Source organism: Vidua chalybeata, chromosome Z, assembly GCF_026979565.1.
Source record: "Vidua chalybeata isolate OUT-0048 chromosome Z, bVidCha1 merged haplotype, whole genome shotgun sequence".
Lineage (NCBI taxonomy): Eukaryota > Metazoa > Chordata > Aves > Passeriformes > Viduidae > Vidua > Vidua chalybeata.
Window position 1 is genome coordinate 59,024,334 of NC_071570.1, and position 18,342 is coordinate 59,042,675.

The 18,342-nt window shown below is 37.9% G+C and overlaps 1 protein-coding gene across 1 annotated transcript in view; it reads right to left on the reverse strand.

Moving 5' to 3' along the window:
- TRPM3 (transient receptor potential cation channel subfamily M member 3) overlaps positions 1-18,342 on the reverse strand; it is a 265,210-nt gene that overhangs the window by 75,621 nt on the left and 171,247 nt on the right. Inside the window, exon 8 of the mRNA XM_053968911.1 lies at positions 16,023-16,146. Coding sequence (XP_053824886.1) covers positions 16,023-16,146 — 124 coding nt within the window. The remainder of the gene's footprint in view (positions 1-16,022; positions 16,147-18,342) is intronic.

An 18,342-nucleotide genomic window follows, 5' to 3' on the forward strand; every position in this document is an offset into this window, starting at 1 on the left:
AGATTCCTACTCATACAGCACTGAACTGCAGCAGCATCTAATATTGAGAAAACATCAGGGCACCAAAAACTGTCTAGCATGACAGAAGGACACCTACAAGGTCTGAAGGACAAGGCAAAACTTCAGTGATACGCTTCAGTCTGACAGCTGAAAAGTGCTGTAGAGTGTATTCCAGGAAAGCCCTCCTTTAGCACCTATTCTACCTTCATTTGATCCTAGAGCTCCAGGAGTTTTAGGCTTTGGTATCAATGACAGTAGAACAGCATCTTAGAGGCTAAAAAGCACACTGGATAAAGTAATAGGAAACGGGCTTAGCTCAATTAGTCAATTGAGTTAAGTAATGTAAGACATTACTTATGTTAGGCAATTTCCGCAGCTAAAGTACACTATTTCCAAGTTAGACTTGATTTGATCCTTTACTGTGTTCTCGATACAAAGCATAAATGATACTTTAATGGAGTGTTTTCTCTCTCTCTCTCTTTGGAATATACAGATGTTTCCCTCAAACTATTTGATGTCTATCCCCATACCACAACTTTGGAATGGAATAGAACAGGATAGAATTAGAATAGGAACAGAATAGTAACAGAATAGATTATTTCAATTGGAAGGGACTGTCAACAATTATCTAGTCCAACTGCCTGACGAGGGCTGGCCAAAAGTTAAAGCACCATACTAAGGGCATTGTCCAAATGCCTCTTAAACACTGACAAGAATGCATCATCAACCACCTCTCTAGGAGCCTGTTCCAGGGTTTGATCACATTCTTGTAAAGAAATGTTTCATTATAATTTTCCATTTTTTTCCTATTTCCTTGATGACTGGCAACAAAGCTTTCCTTGCAATGCAGGCAGTCTGCCCACAGGTAATGTGAATAAAAATACACATTTCTATGTATGTCTCATCTCAAAACATAATCAGTATGTGAGCTGATGAGATCAGACCCTCTGCTGTACATGGATGATGTACAGCATGTCATGATGTGCTTCCCATGCCACAGATGACAAACTTGGAGGTAGCACGAAATGGCAAGATGTCCTTCTCTCTCTTTATACATCAGGAGAGGCAATCTGTACATTGGGGACTGAATATAATGGACAACAGAGTTTGGAGGAGGAATAAACATCTCAAACTAAACACATGATTGGTAAACTCACAGCTTAATAAAATGTAATCATATAAATTGCAAGCACTGAACAGCTTATCACCACAGGAAAAATTAAAGTACTTTTCTGACATTGGACCACATATAACCTTAAACTTCCAATTTCTTTTTCAACCTTCTTCTCTGCATGCATCAGAAAAATAAACCCATCAGAAGAATGAAGTGTTGATGCATTAAAAATAAAATGGAGCAATGTAAATTAGTTACATTAGAATAAAAAGGCTGTCCTTCCACATCAACTATTGCTTTATTATTTTTTTATGAGGCTTAGCATAATTCAAGTAGTAAAATAAAGAAGACAAATAATTGGGAAAAAAAAGATGGAAATTGAAAGATTGCTTAGACTCACACCAGAATTATAATTTTTGAGTCATGTCTGATATTGAACTAGAATTTCAGACAGAACCAAAGAAAAATATGATACTTCATACAATCACATAATCATAGGATTTTTTAGTTTGGAAAAGATGTCTAAGATCTTCCAGTTAAACTATTAACACAGCACTGCCAAGTCCACCATTAAGCCATGTGCCACATCAATTCATCTTTTAAATACCTCCAGTAATGGTGACTCAACCACTTCCCTGGACAGCCTGGTCCAGTGCTTGACAAGCCTTTCATTGAAGATTTGTTTCCTAATATCCAATCCAACCCTGCATCTGGCGCAACCTCAGGCTGTTTCCTCCTGTCCTGTCACCTCTTACCTGGGAGAAGAAACCAATCCCTGGCCACCACAACCACCTTTCAGGCAGTTCTAGAGAGTGATAAGGCTCCTTTGCTCCAGGCTAAACACCTTCAGCTCCCCCAGATCCTGATCAGATGTGTGCTCTAGACCCTTCCCCAGCTCTGCTGCCTTTGTCTGTGTCTCAGCACCTCACATTATCACAGAATCACAGAATATCCTGAATTTGAAGGGACACACAAGGATCATTGAGTACAACTACTGGCACTGCACAGGATCTCCCAAGAGTCACACCATGTACCTGAGGGTATTGTCCAAATGCTCCTTGAACTCTGTCAGGTTTAGTGCTGGGACCACTTCCCTGGGGAGCCTGTTCCAATGCCTAAACACCCTCTCAGTGAAGAACCTTCTTCTCATATTCAAACTGAACCTCCCCTAACACACAACTTCTGGCCCAAAACCAAACACAGTACTCAAGATGAGGCCTCAGAGAGTGATTCCCACCTCAGGCTAGCACAGGGGGACAGTCACTGCCCTGGTCCTGCTGGCCATACTGTTGCTAATATAAGCCAGGATGCCATTAGTCTTATTGGCCACCTGGGCAAACTGCTGGCTCATGTTCAGCTGGCTCTCAACCAAATGCTAACTTAATTTCAAAATGCTCTGAGTTTAGGACCTCAAAGATTCAGCTGGTACTGTGGACTTCTGTATTTTCTACATTCACAGAGGCAGTAAACAAATATGTCCGGCCTCTTCTTATGATTTAGATTTTCTGTCACTATCCATAGCTGCTTTCTCACTGTGGCAGAGGCACTCCTCCTGTTTAAGGCAACTGAACTTTTGGCCAGGCAGACACTCAGTAAGTAGGCGTAACTGAGGGTAATCCTATTGTGTGAGGATATCAGTGAGAACACAGAACCAACCCCAAATAAGCAGTCTGGCTGGAACCTGGGCTGAAAAGCAGAACACAGCAGAAAATCTGAGAACATATAAACCACTTTACACCATAGATATCTGCAGACACAGGGGCTGTTTGAGCTACCCATCCAACTATAGCAGCTGGCTGGGTGGCATCCACCTGTCCTTCAGTATAGATGTCTCTCACTATTATTCCTTGACACTGAGAGATTTTTTTACCTGGTACCAAATATTGATGGGTTGATAAAAGATATTTTTCTGCAAGCATGGAAGGTTTAAAATACATATAGCAATCTTTAATTTCCGTAGTCAGAGGCAAGAGGAAATGCAGACATGTCCTAAAGTATTTATGCAGAATTTACACCTAGAAATGTCCAATATCTTTAGGTCTTAAAAAACCTGTATGTTTCACTGAAGACCTCTTGTTCTGGTGTGTTCTTTCCCCTGAGTTAACTGGGAAGAATTTTATGTTTCCAATGTGGTCACCTAACTCCAAGAGTCATTAATGTATCTCACAACCTGCCAGTGCAACTTACAAGTCTTACAAGTACATTGGTGGGTGAATCTCTGCAGAGAACTGATAAGGAACACACTGAGGACATTGACTGGACCTTGTTAAAAGGGATACAGATACTACTGCACTAAAAAACATACAGATGCTACTGCACTTAACACATGCTAAAGGAAAATATCTGGGTCAGTAAGCTCTATTCCCAGCTACCTTGTTCTGGATGAGTGTCTTCCATCTTGGTAGATGCAAAAGTAACAGAAAATTAAGGATTTAGAAACCCATTTAACAACTCATTGCTAAGAAAAAGAAAAAGCATTTCTTCTTTCAGTGAAGAGAAAGTGCCTAAGAGCTTTTCACCTACCTACTGCAGACCCTTTAAGCCTGTTGTTGAGTTGTACCCTCTGGACAACTTTAGAAGAAAAAAATATAGAAGGAAGAACAACCTAGTAAGGTGTGCATATGGAATCCAGGTTATTTCATTACAAAGTAATAAATCCCAAGAAGCCTGTATTTGAAAGTAATACATGCTAAGGACTTACTTATGTACGAAAAGGAAATAAGCAGGTAAGAGTTGCAGTTTTAGTCAAACTAACACTAGACATTCTCCTGTATTGCTGTGAAAAAGGGAAGATTAGTTTAAAAAGAATTTTTTTCTGTGCTGCTCTGTTTCACATTGTATCTATGAAAATATCTCCTATTTTTCATAGGAACATAATGAAAGTGTGTTAGAGAGTAGAACTACCATTTACCCTACCCTGCTATTTCTTTTGAGCCAAAAAACAATTTATATCCAAAGAACGGAAACGTCAAAATCAAGTACTCTTTTTTTTTTTCCATAGGGATTTGGGCCCACATTATTACCTCTTTGTAGCTGGTATTTTCAATTGTTGGTGTTAAACTCACTTATTTTAAAATAACAGTTTTTTTCTGTTCCTCTGTCACCCCATTGGGTACTTTGGGGATGGTCTTTTTCCTATTTCCTCCTGTCTTTCCTCAGTGTTCACTATTTATAGACTTGAAACAGCTTATTCAGGTAATTTTCTGAGCAATCTCAGTGAGCAACTGTGATTCTCAACAGAAAACACTTAAAAAAAGAGTATTTTTCTTTTCTTCTTTGCAAATACAATAGAAGCTGGGGTTACCATTCCTTACAAACACAAAATTGTATTGCACTGCACTGAAGAGACAGGTCTTCAGAAAGACATACCTGAAACAGGCAAATGACTCATCAGTAGAAGTTTCCCAAAAAGCTGCAAAACAGTTGATAGGCAACTGGATTCTTGCTAAATGTCTTGAATTTTGGTGTGTCCATAGTGATCTTTTTGCAAAATACAGTAGCAGATGCTTTCAAAGCTGGACTCCATCCAGGTGGAGGTGCTTGGAACCTGACAGTCACACTTTTTCTATAACAAACTACCTCGCATTTCCCTCCACAAAACCTGCCTAAATAAAATGCATGAGATTTGCCTTTAAAATAAGGAAGAGACACATGCTCCCTTGTCCCCCCCCCCACACTGTCTCCCACCACAAAACACACATCAACAAACAACAAACCAACAAACCACAAACAAACAAACCAACCCAGCAACAAAATGCTGGGAAAGTTCTACCTCATTGCAGATTTTACTGAAGTATCTTAATGTGAACAAGATTAATTTCCAGGCAAATAAACTAACTGAATCCTCATTCTGCCTAGGAAAACGTGGCAGGAAATCACTGAGCCAAAACAGAGCCTTTGCAAGCAGGATTACAGCACACTGTGATAGTTGCCAGCAATAATTACAGTCCAGCAGGGCAGAAACCCGATTTACAGGCAGGGCAGGTAGAAAACAAATAAAAACCAAGAAGATGGAGTAAAGAAGAGCAGCAGGATAGAAAGCAAGGAGGGAGGAGGCTGGAGATGTGCTGGGGGGAAGCAGAAGGAAAGTATTATCTGACTTTGGACTCTACCAAAAGCACCTATTTTAAAACTGCTTTGCTCTCTGTTTATAATCTGTTCCATCCTTGTTTGACAGATTACTTTTTCTTTCATTTTCTTGTACACAGTTTCTGGCTTAACAGGGTCAGTTTAGCCTTATGTGTTTCATTAATTCTTTTATTTTTTTCTGGCTTCATGTTGATATTGCATTGAGCTCCTAAAGGCAAAGTCAAGTGACAGTATTTTACTTGTATACAGTGAATATCAAACAGATTTTCCAGACTGTGTCTCGAAAAACAGTGTCCAGATTAGCAAGTTACTTTAAAGGATGCTCCCTTAGCCATCATAACTGTGTCACAGCTTGCTATATTTAGGCCTAGGTGGATATATAAATTATTAACTTTCATCAATATGAGCTGCTCTGCATTGGACAGTATGTACAAGTTTGTACTCCACATAGGCAAAGTTGATTTTACCCCTAGAATGAGAAGCAAGAGCAACAGATAATAATCATCAACTATAAATTTCCCAGGCAATAGGATGGTAATGAATCTAAAAATTGTTCTGAAATAGTCTAAAGGTAATGTTTGGTAAAATGAATGACACATCATAAATATTCTTTCGAACTACCAGCATATTCAATTCCCCTTTTTATGATTTTACTAGCCAAAAAGTGAGTCTTTCCAACCTAGCACAGCACTTTTTCCCCCCCTAGGATTTATTCTGAAAACTCCAAAAAGACAGAAGAGCTTAATCTGTTTGAGGTAATTGTAAGGTGCCAGGATTAAATTTGAATAGCTATGCAGCACAAGGCTGTAGTTGTATTTATTCTGTAACATGTGAAAATTTTTTTTTACAGTATGGTAAACCTCGACCACTTCAGAGTACAGAGAGAGTTAAAATATGGTCAGATTTTTAGCATGTATTCGTTTGGAGAGGGAGACTGACATGCACAATTGTACAGAAAGATGTTTTACCCTGTGTCATGAAAGAGACAAGAGATGAAGGAGAAAAATAATTCTTTAAACTTCAAATTCACTGTACCTGCTGACCAGACAATGGATAGCTGAAGGAAAAAAAACAGGTCAGCAGTCATGAGAGAAAAGAAAGCACAAAGTGTGCTCACTTTACAAACTTAGCATTCTAAGAATGCTGCAAATTATTCATGCTTTTAGAGACATAATTTTTTCTCATCATCATTTTATTATGACATCAGGAGAAATTATATGGTGATTTAAAATATATTTGAAGAGATTTTTTTTTAGTTACCTCCAGAAAATATTTTAGTGTCTTTAAATGTCACCTCTGAAATATAAATTTCACGTCTGACATATAAACTTTCCTTATGCATCTCAGTTACATAAGTAAGGATAAAATCTCTCCCTTTTCTAAAAAAAAAAAAAAAAAACCAGACGCAATTGTGAGTGCAACCTTAAAATCTCCTGTTTTAGAACACAGTTGGATTTGGCTAAATAGGCAATTGCTTCCAGAGTACATGTTGTCATTCATAATTTAGTTAGGCCTACTTAAATATTTCAGTGGAAAATTACTCTGAAAATACAAATGAGAGTTTGATAAAACAAAATATTACAGGAGATTAGTTATGCAAATTGTCAAAATGGTTCAGATAAGAGGGGAAAGCATTTCCCTTTTTCTTGGAAGGAATAATACTATTTACACAGAGGAAAAACTGTTTGAAGTGGAGGCATAACAAAGATCAAAGATCAAAGTGAGCAGGTGAGTCAGTGGGTCATACTGCAGAAGAAAAGGGATGGCCAAGTAAGAGAAAATTCAGGAACAGAAAGATTAGAGGGAATTGTGTTTAGGGAAAATATAAATTAAGTAGTTTGCTATTTTGAGGAGTACAAAAGAGAATTCCAAATGAGGAAATATGAGGGGAGAAGTTTGAATGTTGGTTGCAAAATTTCAAAAATTTTACCTCTCTTTCATTGTGCCAGCACTGCAACAGTTCATGTTTTAATTTGATTTTTCATAGACTCAATGTCTAGTAAAAAGCAGGGAAAAAGCACAACAATCAGTGTTTATAAGAAAGGCAGCAATTCTGCAATTGAGCCATCAATTGATGTAAGTTACTGTAAATGTTTGGCTTTCCCTGTACTTGGTACCTTTTGTTCTAGACTGGACATCTGAGACAGCCTTAATGACTGAGAGAACAGGTTATGTAAATCTCACCACTCTGTTCCATTAAAAAAAAAAAGAAAAAAAAAAGAAAAAAAGATGTGCACATTGTTATATGTAACAGGTATAATTCGCACCATATTTAGCACGATATATATAATATTAAATATTTGTTAGAATGTACCCGTTTGTATTAGAAGCCCCCGCCCCCACCTCTCAGGCAAAACCCGGTGTGTGTTGAAACCTGATTTACAAGCAAAAGGATGTGTCTCGCCAGGTGATGAGCCTTATCTGAGGTGATATGGAGACACCCAGGCGCTGATCATCGCGTGAACGACCCGAGATGGACATCAGGAACATCCCCCGGGCCAATACATGCGAATACCATGTTCCCATAAATTTCATCAAGGGTTTCAACAACTCCAGACTTCGAATTGTTCTGCTTTGTCGCCAAGAAGGAAATCTCATCAACTTATGAGACTCTGAATGAAACAAAGGACTGAATGCCGAAATCCTGGCTTCAGGCAAAATTTTCCCTATAAAAATCGCTTGTACCAGGATGGTGGTGTGGGAGCATAAAGGAAAATCTCCGCTGAGGCTGACCTCTGTGTCTCGCACCCAGTGCCGATCCTGGGCTCAGCACTGCCCTTTTCCTTGTGGCTGGCTAGTTAGATCTCTATTGCTAAAATAAATTTTTATTTTTAATTTGGCTGGATCATTTTTCATTTATAACACACATACTGTTTAAGTCTTACAGTACTATTAAGATTTTGGAATAGAATATGTATATTTTCCAGTGGAATAAATGACCAAAAGTTTTTTGGTAGTATACCCATTTCTTTTCCTCTACACAACGGGTTTCATACTGGTACATTAGGACAGTTCACTGCCTGAATTAACAGTCCCTGTGGTTAAAGTTGTAGATTGATGAGTAAATATAAATCATAGGTTCACAAAACATAAGCAGGGTAATACAAGCCAGATACTATCCTTTAAAACTCTGGGCTGTGCACATTGCAGAATGTGAACTTAAGCAGAGATGTGATTTCACCTAGACTTAGCAGAAACTTGTTTTACCAGCCAAAAGAGAGTCATTGTTTTAACTGCTGAGATAGACATTTTCATTCACACATTGGTATAATCCAAGGTTTTCCATTACCCTGATTCAGACCAGAAATGTGGAGGAAGTGTAATGTAGTTCACTTCCTGCAACTCTTCTACTATGGAGACAGTTCTTGAAGGTATTGGCAAGGCACTGACATAATAGATATTCTTCTGAAACATAAAAGTCACAAGTTATGGAGAAAGTTCATCACTGAGATGGATATTCTGTTACTCCAAGAAAACAAGAATTCAGTTTGGTCATTCTCATTTCTGTATATCCTGAAAAATTATGTCATGCAAGTCATGGCCATAAAAATATTGTCTGTGAGCCTTACATGCACACATATGTCTTCTGAACTGAAAATTCTGATCTTAGAAGGAGGTTTTGTGAGTTGATTGGGTGGCAACAGTATTGATGCTGGGGACTGTTTCTCCATGTGAAACTTCAATTTCTAGTTTTTCTTTGCAACAGTTTTCAAACAGTCTGATGAGACATGGATGCCCAGATTGCTTTGCTATAGATGATGCAGACATATGGTTGTTTTGTATTGAGGCTGATAGTCTCATGACAGCATGCAGAGACCAAGCAACAAAAATAGCCACAAGCCATTAGTTTCTTAGCTGGTTTGCTGGTGAGACTAAATAGGCAATACTTGGAAAAGGCAGTTTACATAGTGTGAGATATTTCTGTAGGACAGTAATATTGCAGTTCCTGTTTTATCTACAGAAACCCTGCATCTCATACAGTGAGCTCCTCATCTCTGGCTGAGATATTACAGCACTAATGAATGGGTCTCTGTGCCCCACATGAAGCCACAGAAAGGATAATTTTATTTTCTAAGAAAGATAAAAGAAATTATGATTTCCCAGACACAACAGAGCCTGGCAGTAATAAAGGTTTCTGAACATTATCATGGAGTACATAAACTGCATTGACCCTTCCAATTCCCTGATTGCAAAAATTGGTTTATATTATCTAACATGGAATTTTGCTGTGCCACCAAGTACTGCTTTGCCTTAAATTTCCTTATCCAGAAAATTTACAGAGCTGTATAACAATTCAGTGTGTATTTCCCAATATACCTGTTAATACTGTAAATGGGGTAATGAATATTTCCACAAGCTTACATTTTTAGAGGGAAAAGAAACATTCTAAATTTTATTTCTGTAGCTACAAGTTTAACCACAAAATATATAAGAAAATAAGAAGTAAAAAGATTGGTAGTAAGTTGCTTTAGTATCTATCAGATGACTTCATGGTAGGCACCAGATAAAACAGAAAACATTTGCTTACTGAATATATAAGCAACAAAAGGAATATTGGTCTTTGCAGACATGTTCCAGATGTGAGGATGGCAACAGCAGTAGTTCAGGATGGACCCAGTAACTAAATTGTACACTTCTGCTTCTGTGGTAGGTCTGACATTTTTGTAGTTTCTATTAGCAGATGCCCTGCCTCGTCTGACAGTAGCTGAAAAGCAGATGGTATGATCAAAAGCTTTTCCAGGGTTCAGTGTAATACAACAGCTGTGTTTGTGGTGTTTTTTTTTGTTTGTTTGTTTGTGTTTTTGTTTTGGTTGTTTTTGTTTTATTGTTTTTTATACATAGCTCTTTTTCTTGTGAAAGCTGTCCTCTGAATTAATGAAATGAAAAAAAACTACTCCTAGCATTAGATTTTTATTCTCTGTGGAGTCAATGACTAACTTCAGCTAACTTCATCTGGCTTCTTGGCAGCTGAAAACAGAAAATATGGTCTTAGTTCTTTACCAAAAAAGAAATTGGGTGGGGTTTGCAGAATTAAAAACCACTACTCATTATCTTAACACTTACAGAGGTAGAACCTAAGTACTAGCTTAATCCTCTTGATTTGTATGGGCTGGATAGGAGGTTTAACCTCTTCCAAAATTACTATAATTTCACAGTCATTCCTGAAGTAGATTAGTACATCAATTTGGACACAGAGGACATACTGTATTGCACTTTATGCTGGAAATCTCACAGAGTGTTTCCATGGGAGAAATGAAAGCATTTAATCAACCAGCAGGCCAGCAGTTACATGATGCTTTCCTGCTCCAAGTGCCTGTTGCCAAATTATATGCTGTTCACAGTAGCTATGCTGCAAGAGCTACAGTTGACTCTTTTACTGTTTGAGAAGACATCGTGCTCTCTTCAGTTTCCTCTCTATGAGAAAAAATGACATCAGCACTAAAAAACATTAGCTGAGATGATTTTATTGTTTCTGAAGAAAAATTTCTTGAAAAAAACAGACCTAAATGAACTTCTAATGTCTGGGAAGGGCCAAAGAAATCAAGTGACAATATACTAGTAAATTCTTAAAAGTCCATCTGATTTAGCTAATATTTAATTCAGATCAAAGTGTACACTAACAAACAGTTGTAGCCAATATTTAATTAGCATATAAATTCACTGAGCCTGTATATCCAGCTGAAAAGCACAACATTTTTTGCAGTAGTATATATCGAGTCAAACTCTTCCCTCTATAAACTCTTCCAGAAACATGAACAGGTTTGCTACAGTAGCCTTTTCTGTCACACAGATCTGAAGCCATAAAGGATCAGTCAGTCCATCAGGGACTGTAATCCATATAAAAAAGAAACTGCTAAATCACTGTGAGATGCTGGAATGTTGATGATTCAAACAACTGGCCATTTGCAAAAGCTGAGGATGCTTCTCTGATGATGCTCCAAGTAACCCCAAAGGGGGTACACACTCATCTCTGGACACCACAGCTGGGTGGTGAACAAGATAAGGGAAGAGGCTGAAAGGAGGCAAATCTTGCAAAGTGGGATAGTGCTTTTTATCATGCCAATGTCCTTACAGAATGGCTCATCTTCCCACATAGCCTGAAGGTACTCATCCTTTCTGGTAATTGACTCAACTATGCTGAATTGAGAGGCAGCTGCAACTTGTGTCCCATGATCCACAGTATTACATTATCTGTATAAAACTCCCTGCTCCAGCAGAGGTACCTGGGCATTCCCACTGAGCCTGAGTGTAGTATTAACCCACTGGACTCTGTGCTGTATGGACTTCCCCCAGCACCAATGGATCAAGACTGTGATCATCGCTTCAACCAATAGATATAGAAATTGCAATAATTAGGTCTCATCTATGGATCCACAGGCAGTGAATATACACCTTTCTAATATTTTCCTCTCTTTTTCTTTCTTTTCTTTTGTACATTTTCTTAAGTGTCATTTTTTCTGCTTTTGTACAGTTGAATTTCTAACCAAAACTGCTACATTTTAAAATTAGCCAAGTATCTTATTCTACCTTAAAGTTCTAAAGTTTGCAAGTAAAAGTTTGATATTGAACCTCCAAAGAATTTTGAGTTTCTTCCCATGCATTGCTCAGAGTAAATCAAACCTTTTCCAAGTGGACCAGGACATAAAAATGACTCAACAGCTTCCTTGTACTTTGTATAAGTAACCATTAAGAGTCAAAGCCCTACGTAAGTGTGGCAATATTGGCATTTGAATATTAGCCTTGCAAGGCAGCCTTCTCATGCACTGTGTATTTTGGGAAAATGGGGATCCACCTCTGTTTGACAATAAAAGCAGGATAAATAGCAAGCACCTGCATGATGCAGGTTGTCTTGCTCTCAGTGCAATGCGCTCAGTTACTACAGCATGACACCTCCTTTGTTTCAATCTGACAGCACCAGAACTGCAAGTTATGCATTAAGTCATCTGGAACTGCCTACTGCCATACCCATCAGCAGCACAAAGCTGAAGTGAGGTTTGCACTGCCTCTGAACAGCCATCATGATTGCCACAGCAACCATACACTGTGGTACAGGAACAACAGGGAACAGTAGAGGCAAGAGGAAAATATCTATTACTTGCTGCCATGAGCTAGAGATGTTTTTTTTCTTTTTTTTTCTTTTAGTGGGAATCAAATAAAATTGTATCTTTTGCCTCGTTTTGGAAATATGTTCCATGAATGAATGGAGGCACACAAATCTATGAACCTATGCCCACTGACCACACTCTCTTTGTTCTGCAATTCCTTCTTGTAATGCAGTAGCAGGCAATGACGCTATCAGTTTGCTTAATGTGGTCACTGAAACTTCAACTATCCAAGGAAACAAACTAAGTGGAAAATGGCCATGGTAGTTATAAGAAAAAAAACTTGACCAGCAGGTGGCACGTTCTTTATTGCAGGAATTAATGTGCCATTTCTAAGGTGCTTACTAAGGTGCTTAGATTGGACCTATTCTGATTCACCACAATTTCCATTTTCTATTCAATGAATAAAAGATTAGGTGTATTCACTCTCAAAACACTATTTTGGAATAATTAGTTTTATGACAAACATCTCTCACTGCCATAGGTGTGGTTGTTTTCAAGGACACAGACCTTTCTGGCTTGCCAAAGTGGCCTTTCCCAGTGGTTGTACAATGAAGCTCCACAAACAGACCCATGCAGCTTGCTGGAAAACAAGCTGCAAAGAAATAAGCCAGAAAACACATTCTGGCTTCTGAGAAATTCACATCATGATTTGTGAAAAAAGCACTCCAGCAACATACCAGTCCAAGCTGCAAAATGAAGGTGCTCCCAAAAGAGTAGAGCAGCCTGTATTTGCTGGAAAACTCAGACACCACATTTACTATCTTTAAGGGAAAATATTAAGACCAATTTGTTTATTGAGACAGAAGTAAATACTCCTTTAAAAGCTGAAAACAGACTTCTAAGCTATTACCCAGCATAATGTGTTCTTTAGGGATGGCCTGAAGTGAAGTCTCCTAGTCTGCTTCCTGACTGCTTAGCTCTGGTGAGCCCTCATGCTCCTATTTTAGCATAAAATAGGTCTCAGCATAAACTTTTAAAAATAATTCTATGTAAATGTGGCAGTAGAGAATCTCTATAAATAAGCCACAAACTACTATCCTGCCCTTGTAATCTACAGCTATATGTACACAGACATGTGTAGTCTACTTAATTTTAAATAGATTTTTATACCTTAGCCCACATTAAGTTTCTTCATCCATATACATTTCTGAACATAACTCTGATGCTTGTAACGTCAACTCAGATAAGTATGTAATTTCATAAAAATTATCCATTGAATTGAGAAGTGAAAATTCCTCTGTCTTGCACATCTAACACACCTAGATCACTCCCCTTCTAGGGCCTCACCATATAATTCATTATGTGTACTTCAGCTTTTACTCAATGAAAAAATTGAAACAATCAAAGTAAATGGAGCATTACACACAATAATAATAATAATAATGCTTCCTGGGCATACAATTCATTATTTAAGAGTGAAATCCCAAATGTCATAACTTGAAAAATCTCATGATCTGAGAAAAGGGATAATTTTTGCTATGATTATGCTTTTTCACTGTCTACAACACTTGCATCAGATGTATATAACTGATGCCACACTTTTCACACATTTTAAGCAGGTAGAGAAGGAACAATTATTTCCAAGAAAGCTTTTTGTTCCTTGCATTTGTTACTTGCATTTTATTTTCATTCTCCTCATCCATGATTCAGCTGTATTGATATACTTTACGAGCATCTTCCTGGCTGTTTGCACTCAATTATTTAGTGGCACACAGAAATAAGACAAGCCTCTCCTGAACTGTCTACTTTGTTCTGTATCAATCCAGCAGCTGCAAAATCAGATAGGCAGACACACTGACCACGAATATACAGAAAATGGCCATGATCAATTTAGCTGCTGCTGAGCTCTCTGAGACAATCTGTTGCATATTCCTTCATTTTTTGAGGGGTTGATCAGACTAACAATGGTCAGTTCATCAAGCAGCGTTTTTCCTTAAGTCAACAACCAAATCAGAGGGTCAAGCTCGAGGAAGGACAAAAGCTGGGACAGATGTGGCAATGCAAAGCATCTGGCTTTGTAGGAACAGTGAAGTCACCACTCACCCCTGGGAGTATTTCATAACCCCAAGTCATCCATTTCCTCTGGTTATGCTGCCTTCAGTACCATGTGCACCACCTTTCTTTTACATATAAGAGGCTGTGAGTTTTACAGGACACCATTGGCCTAGCAACCACACCTCAGACATAAAATCTTTCTAGTATACCAATGTTACAATTAGCTGAGTGCAACATAGGTACTAGACAGAACCAACAAGTCTAATGTATTATCTTTATATATACTTAGGCTAGTGTTACAAATTCAAATTCAGAATACTTAATTTTGGGCACACCATCTCCTGACTAATAGCTCTTCATAAGATTAGTAGGTGAAGAAGAATATCAGTGATTACAGATGTTGCATATCGGCAAAGAAACCTGTAACAAATGCACAACCTTGAGTGGACTAAAAATCTTAATGTGCAGACAGAGGCAAGACAGAATCTGCAGACAGAATCTACTGCAGACAGTATCTTCACAGTTATTTCTCAGTAGGAGGGTTTGTTCAAAGCCTGACAATGTGTTCTGGACCTTGATGTCAGGAATAATCAAGAATGGCATTTTTCTAGTCTAGATAATTCAACATCTGCCTCTGCTTTCTATCCATCATTCCTTTTTTGTTCCTGCCCTTGTGCTCCTCTCTCCCTTCCTCCCTCTCTTCCTCATTCTTTTCTTTTATCTTCTATCTGTAAGTATGCTTTTTATGTCTATGCAGAACAATGGTTTACAAGTACTATTATTATTATAATTATATATTATTATCGCTACTATTACTACTACTACTACTATTACTACTACTGCTGCTGCTACTACTACTACTACAACTACTACTACTACTACTACTACTGAAATGGCCACGAAATAATTAATGCTGTAACCCTAAAAAATTCACTCTGCTAGTCACTGATCAGAACTGTTACAGCAAATTCACTTTAGGGCAGTATCATCTACCTGGAGCACCCAGAAGCTTGTGATGTGAACCAAACCCAAACCTTATAAGAAAGATTAAGTTATAAAATTGAAGCATGCCTGTCCAGTCAGTTTGTGACAAAATCCTCCAGAAATTAATCACAATCTTTTTCAATGTGCTTTTTCTTCAAAAATATTTCTGCAAAAGCAGCCTCATTGATCTCCAAGAAATTGTTGAAAGATCTTGTGCTCTTCAAGAGAATACAAGCATGTGTTCAAGGGATAGCCTTGCTACTGCAGAACACGAACCTCAGAGACAAGCTGCTTTCCTTTCATGTCACCTATCTCCACAGTAAGGCAATACTGTGACACTTCATGACACTTCTGCAACTCTACAGCATCTTTAAAATACAATCCCAGGGACAGATGCATAATTATGCCTTCTTCTGCTTTCTGTAGTTGCATGAAGTAGAATTTTAGTCATGATATGCCTGAGGATGACTGAAAAATAGTAATATTAGCTGGATTCTATGTTGTCAGAGGAAATGTAGAGGAATTTACAAAATGATTCTATGTTGTCAGAGGAAATGTAGAGGAATTTACAAAATCAGATCTGTTAATCACTTTAAATGCAAAACTATTGAGTAAAGCAAACAAAAGTCAGCATGATATCATTTTAGAGTCTGGATAACAGAGATCAGATTTATTATACCTTCCAACAGGCACATAAAAGACTTGGTCAAAACAATGCATTGAACTCAACATACCAGCTCCTTCTTCTTCATGCACTCCATGAGGATAATGAAGAGGTGCTGTGCCTGGGTTCGGGTGTATGTGAAAGTCTTCTGGATGGTAACTAGCAACTGGTCCCTCAAAGACTCGTTGATAAGTCTGAAATTCAAAATGAAAAGATTAAGTAAAAAAACAGACATGAGTGAACACTGTAACTTCATTTCAACTGTTTTCAGGCACAAAGGTCAAAAAAATAAGAGTCAACAGATCACTGAAGGTTGTTTTGGGCAGGTTTCAAAATCAAGAATTGCTGAAAACATAAGAGATAAATTGGAAAATACTGTTCTAGGAGAAAATGTTGATTGTGTTGAGGTCCCTCATCAACAAAGTTTTCATATCAGTTCCCACATATTGCATGACAGAAGGTCATTCAAACTATCAGCTCAGTGGGATTTCTTAACAAAAACAAAAACAACTGACAGTGTGAATTTGAGGGAGACCAACACTTTTAAGTGAACTGAAGACTCCTTTCTATCAGTGAATTAGAAAAGTTCAACTCATAGTTAATTTTATGAAAGTGGGAACTTTATGTTGCCAGTGGTTTTGATTTTAGTTTGAATATGTCAACTCACCCTACTGATGCTACACAGGACCTCATAAGCAAACAAACAAATTTCTCTGTTCCTCACTCCACTCAAAGAAAACATTTTGATTTTGGCCATGTTGATCTTCCTGAAGCTCAAGAGAACCCATTTTATATTCCTCCTCAGTGCTAAGGTCAGTACTTGCAAAAAGTGGCCCAAGAGCAGAAATAATTAGTAATAGTATATAAAATAGAAGTGCTTCCTACCTCTTCATAATAAAAAGCCTATTCATCGGGACTTTTCTGGGTGAAACATTTCTGTTCTCAATGTCAAAATTACAAAATAGTAGGCTTTAATTTAGAACATGTATCCTTTGATGCTTCTATACTAGAGCAGTTTTCTCACTTAAAAATTATATCTCAATGTTTCAAATTAGCTAAATTGGAATATGTTATGGGATGAGTCATCCAGTGGAGTGAAAATCAGAGAATCTTCATGTCTCATACTTTAGGCCAGAAGATAAAAAAAAAATATTTAGTCCTGTAGCAACTGCAGAGAAACATCAGGAGCATCAGGTATCTAAAAGCCATTGTTAGCTTAAGGGCAGCTGCTTTGGGAGAACACTGACCAAATCCTTCATTTTTGGATACTATTGGCTAAAGTTGCCTGCACTACTCCACAGTGAAGAGGCACAAATGAGACTGCAGGATACTCATTAAACCACTGAATTTCAAATCTGATTCAATTATCTCGTCTTTATACCTGCAGCAAACATGCAGGTTTGTTAGAAGAGACAACAAATAGGAATGGGAAAGAAGTGCATGGAAGTATATAGAAGATCAGGCATACAGAATGCATATGTTCTCTACCATGTGAATTTGATTTTGGCAGTAAATATTCCTGTTGAATAGAACTTTGACTTCAAAAAGAAGCCTGGAAGGCATATGTCAATGTGTTCAGATTAAAATTAGTTTACATGGGATTTGTAGACCATGCTGTGTGCATGGATCACTGCTCTTTCTATGCCTGGCTTCTTCTGTTGTCTTCTACTTTATCACAGACTCCCTCTAAGTAGTAAGTCTACTTCTGCAGTTCTGGTTTTTATCTAGAAGTCTGGCCTCTGGATGTGCTATTTCCTGGGATACTGGAGAGATAGCAACCCTGCATCTACTATTCATACATTAGGCAGCATGTAAGCATATTCCTTCCCTGCAGCATGACCCATCTCCCTCACAAAAAGGCAACACATGAGTTAAAACTTCCAGACCTCTTGGTGGACAACACTGGAGCTGGCAGCAGAGGACTTGCTGTGTGGGAATTATAAGAGAGAAAACCTGACCTCCTGTAGAGGAGCAAGGATGTTGCAAGCACATGGGGACATGAAACAAGATGTCAAGGATACAAGTAGAAATGTAGGACTCCAAGCTAATGAGAAGCAGCTTGAAAAGACTGATACCCGGACAAGCACTAATATACTTTGAGTTGCAGGCTAGTAGGTCATATATGATATAAATTCTGATTTTAGGCTCTTGAAAAAAGGTGTTGGAAATTTACTTTAATCAAATTTAAAAAAAAATGGAGCTATCATTGTATTTATAAATGGATCAGAGCTATGCAATTTTCCATCCTTCAAATCAAGAAAGAAAAAAAGAGGTTATTCACAATGAACAAGTTTCCTAAAAACATCACCTGGAGAAGCTAACGAGATTCATATAAATATCTAATTTCCTTTAAAACTATATATGAAAGTGAAATATTGGAAAGATCAGGA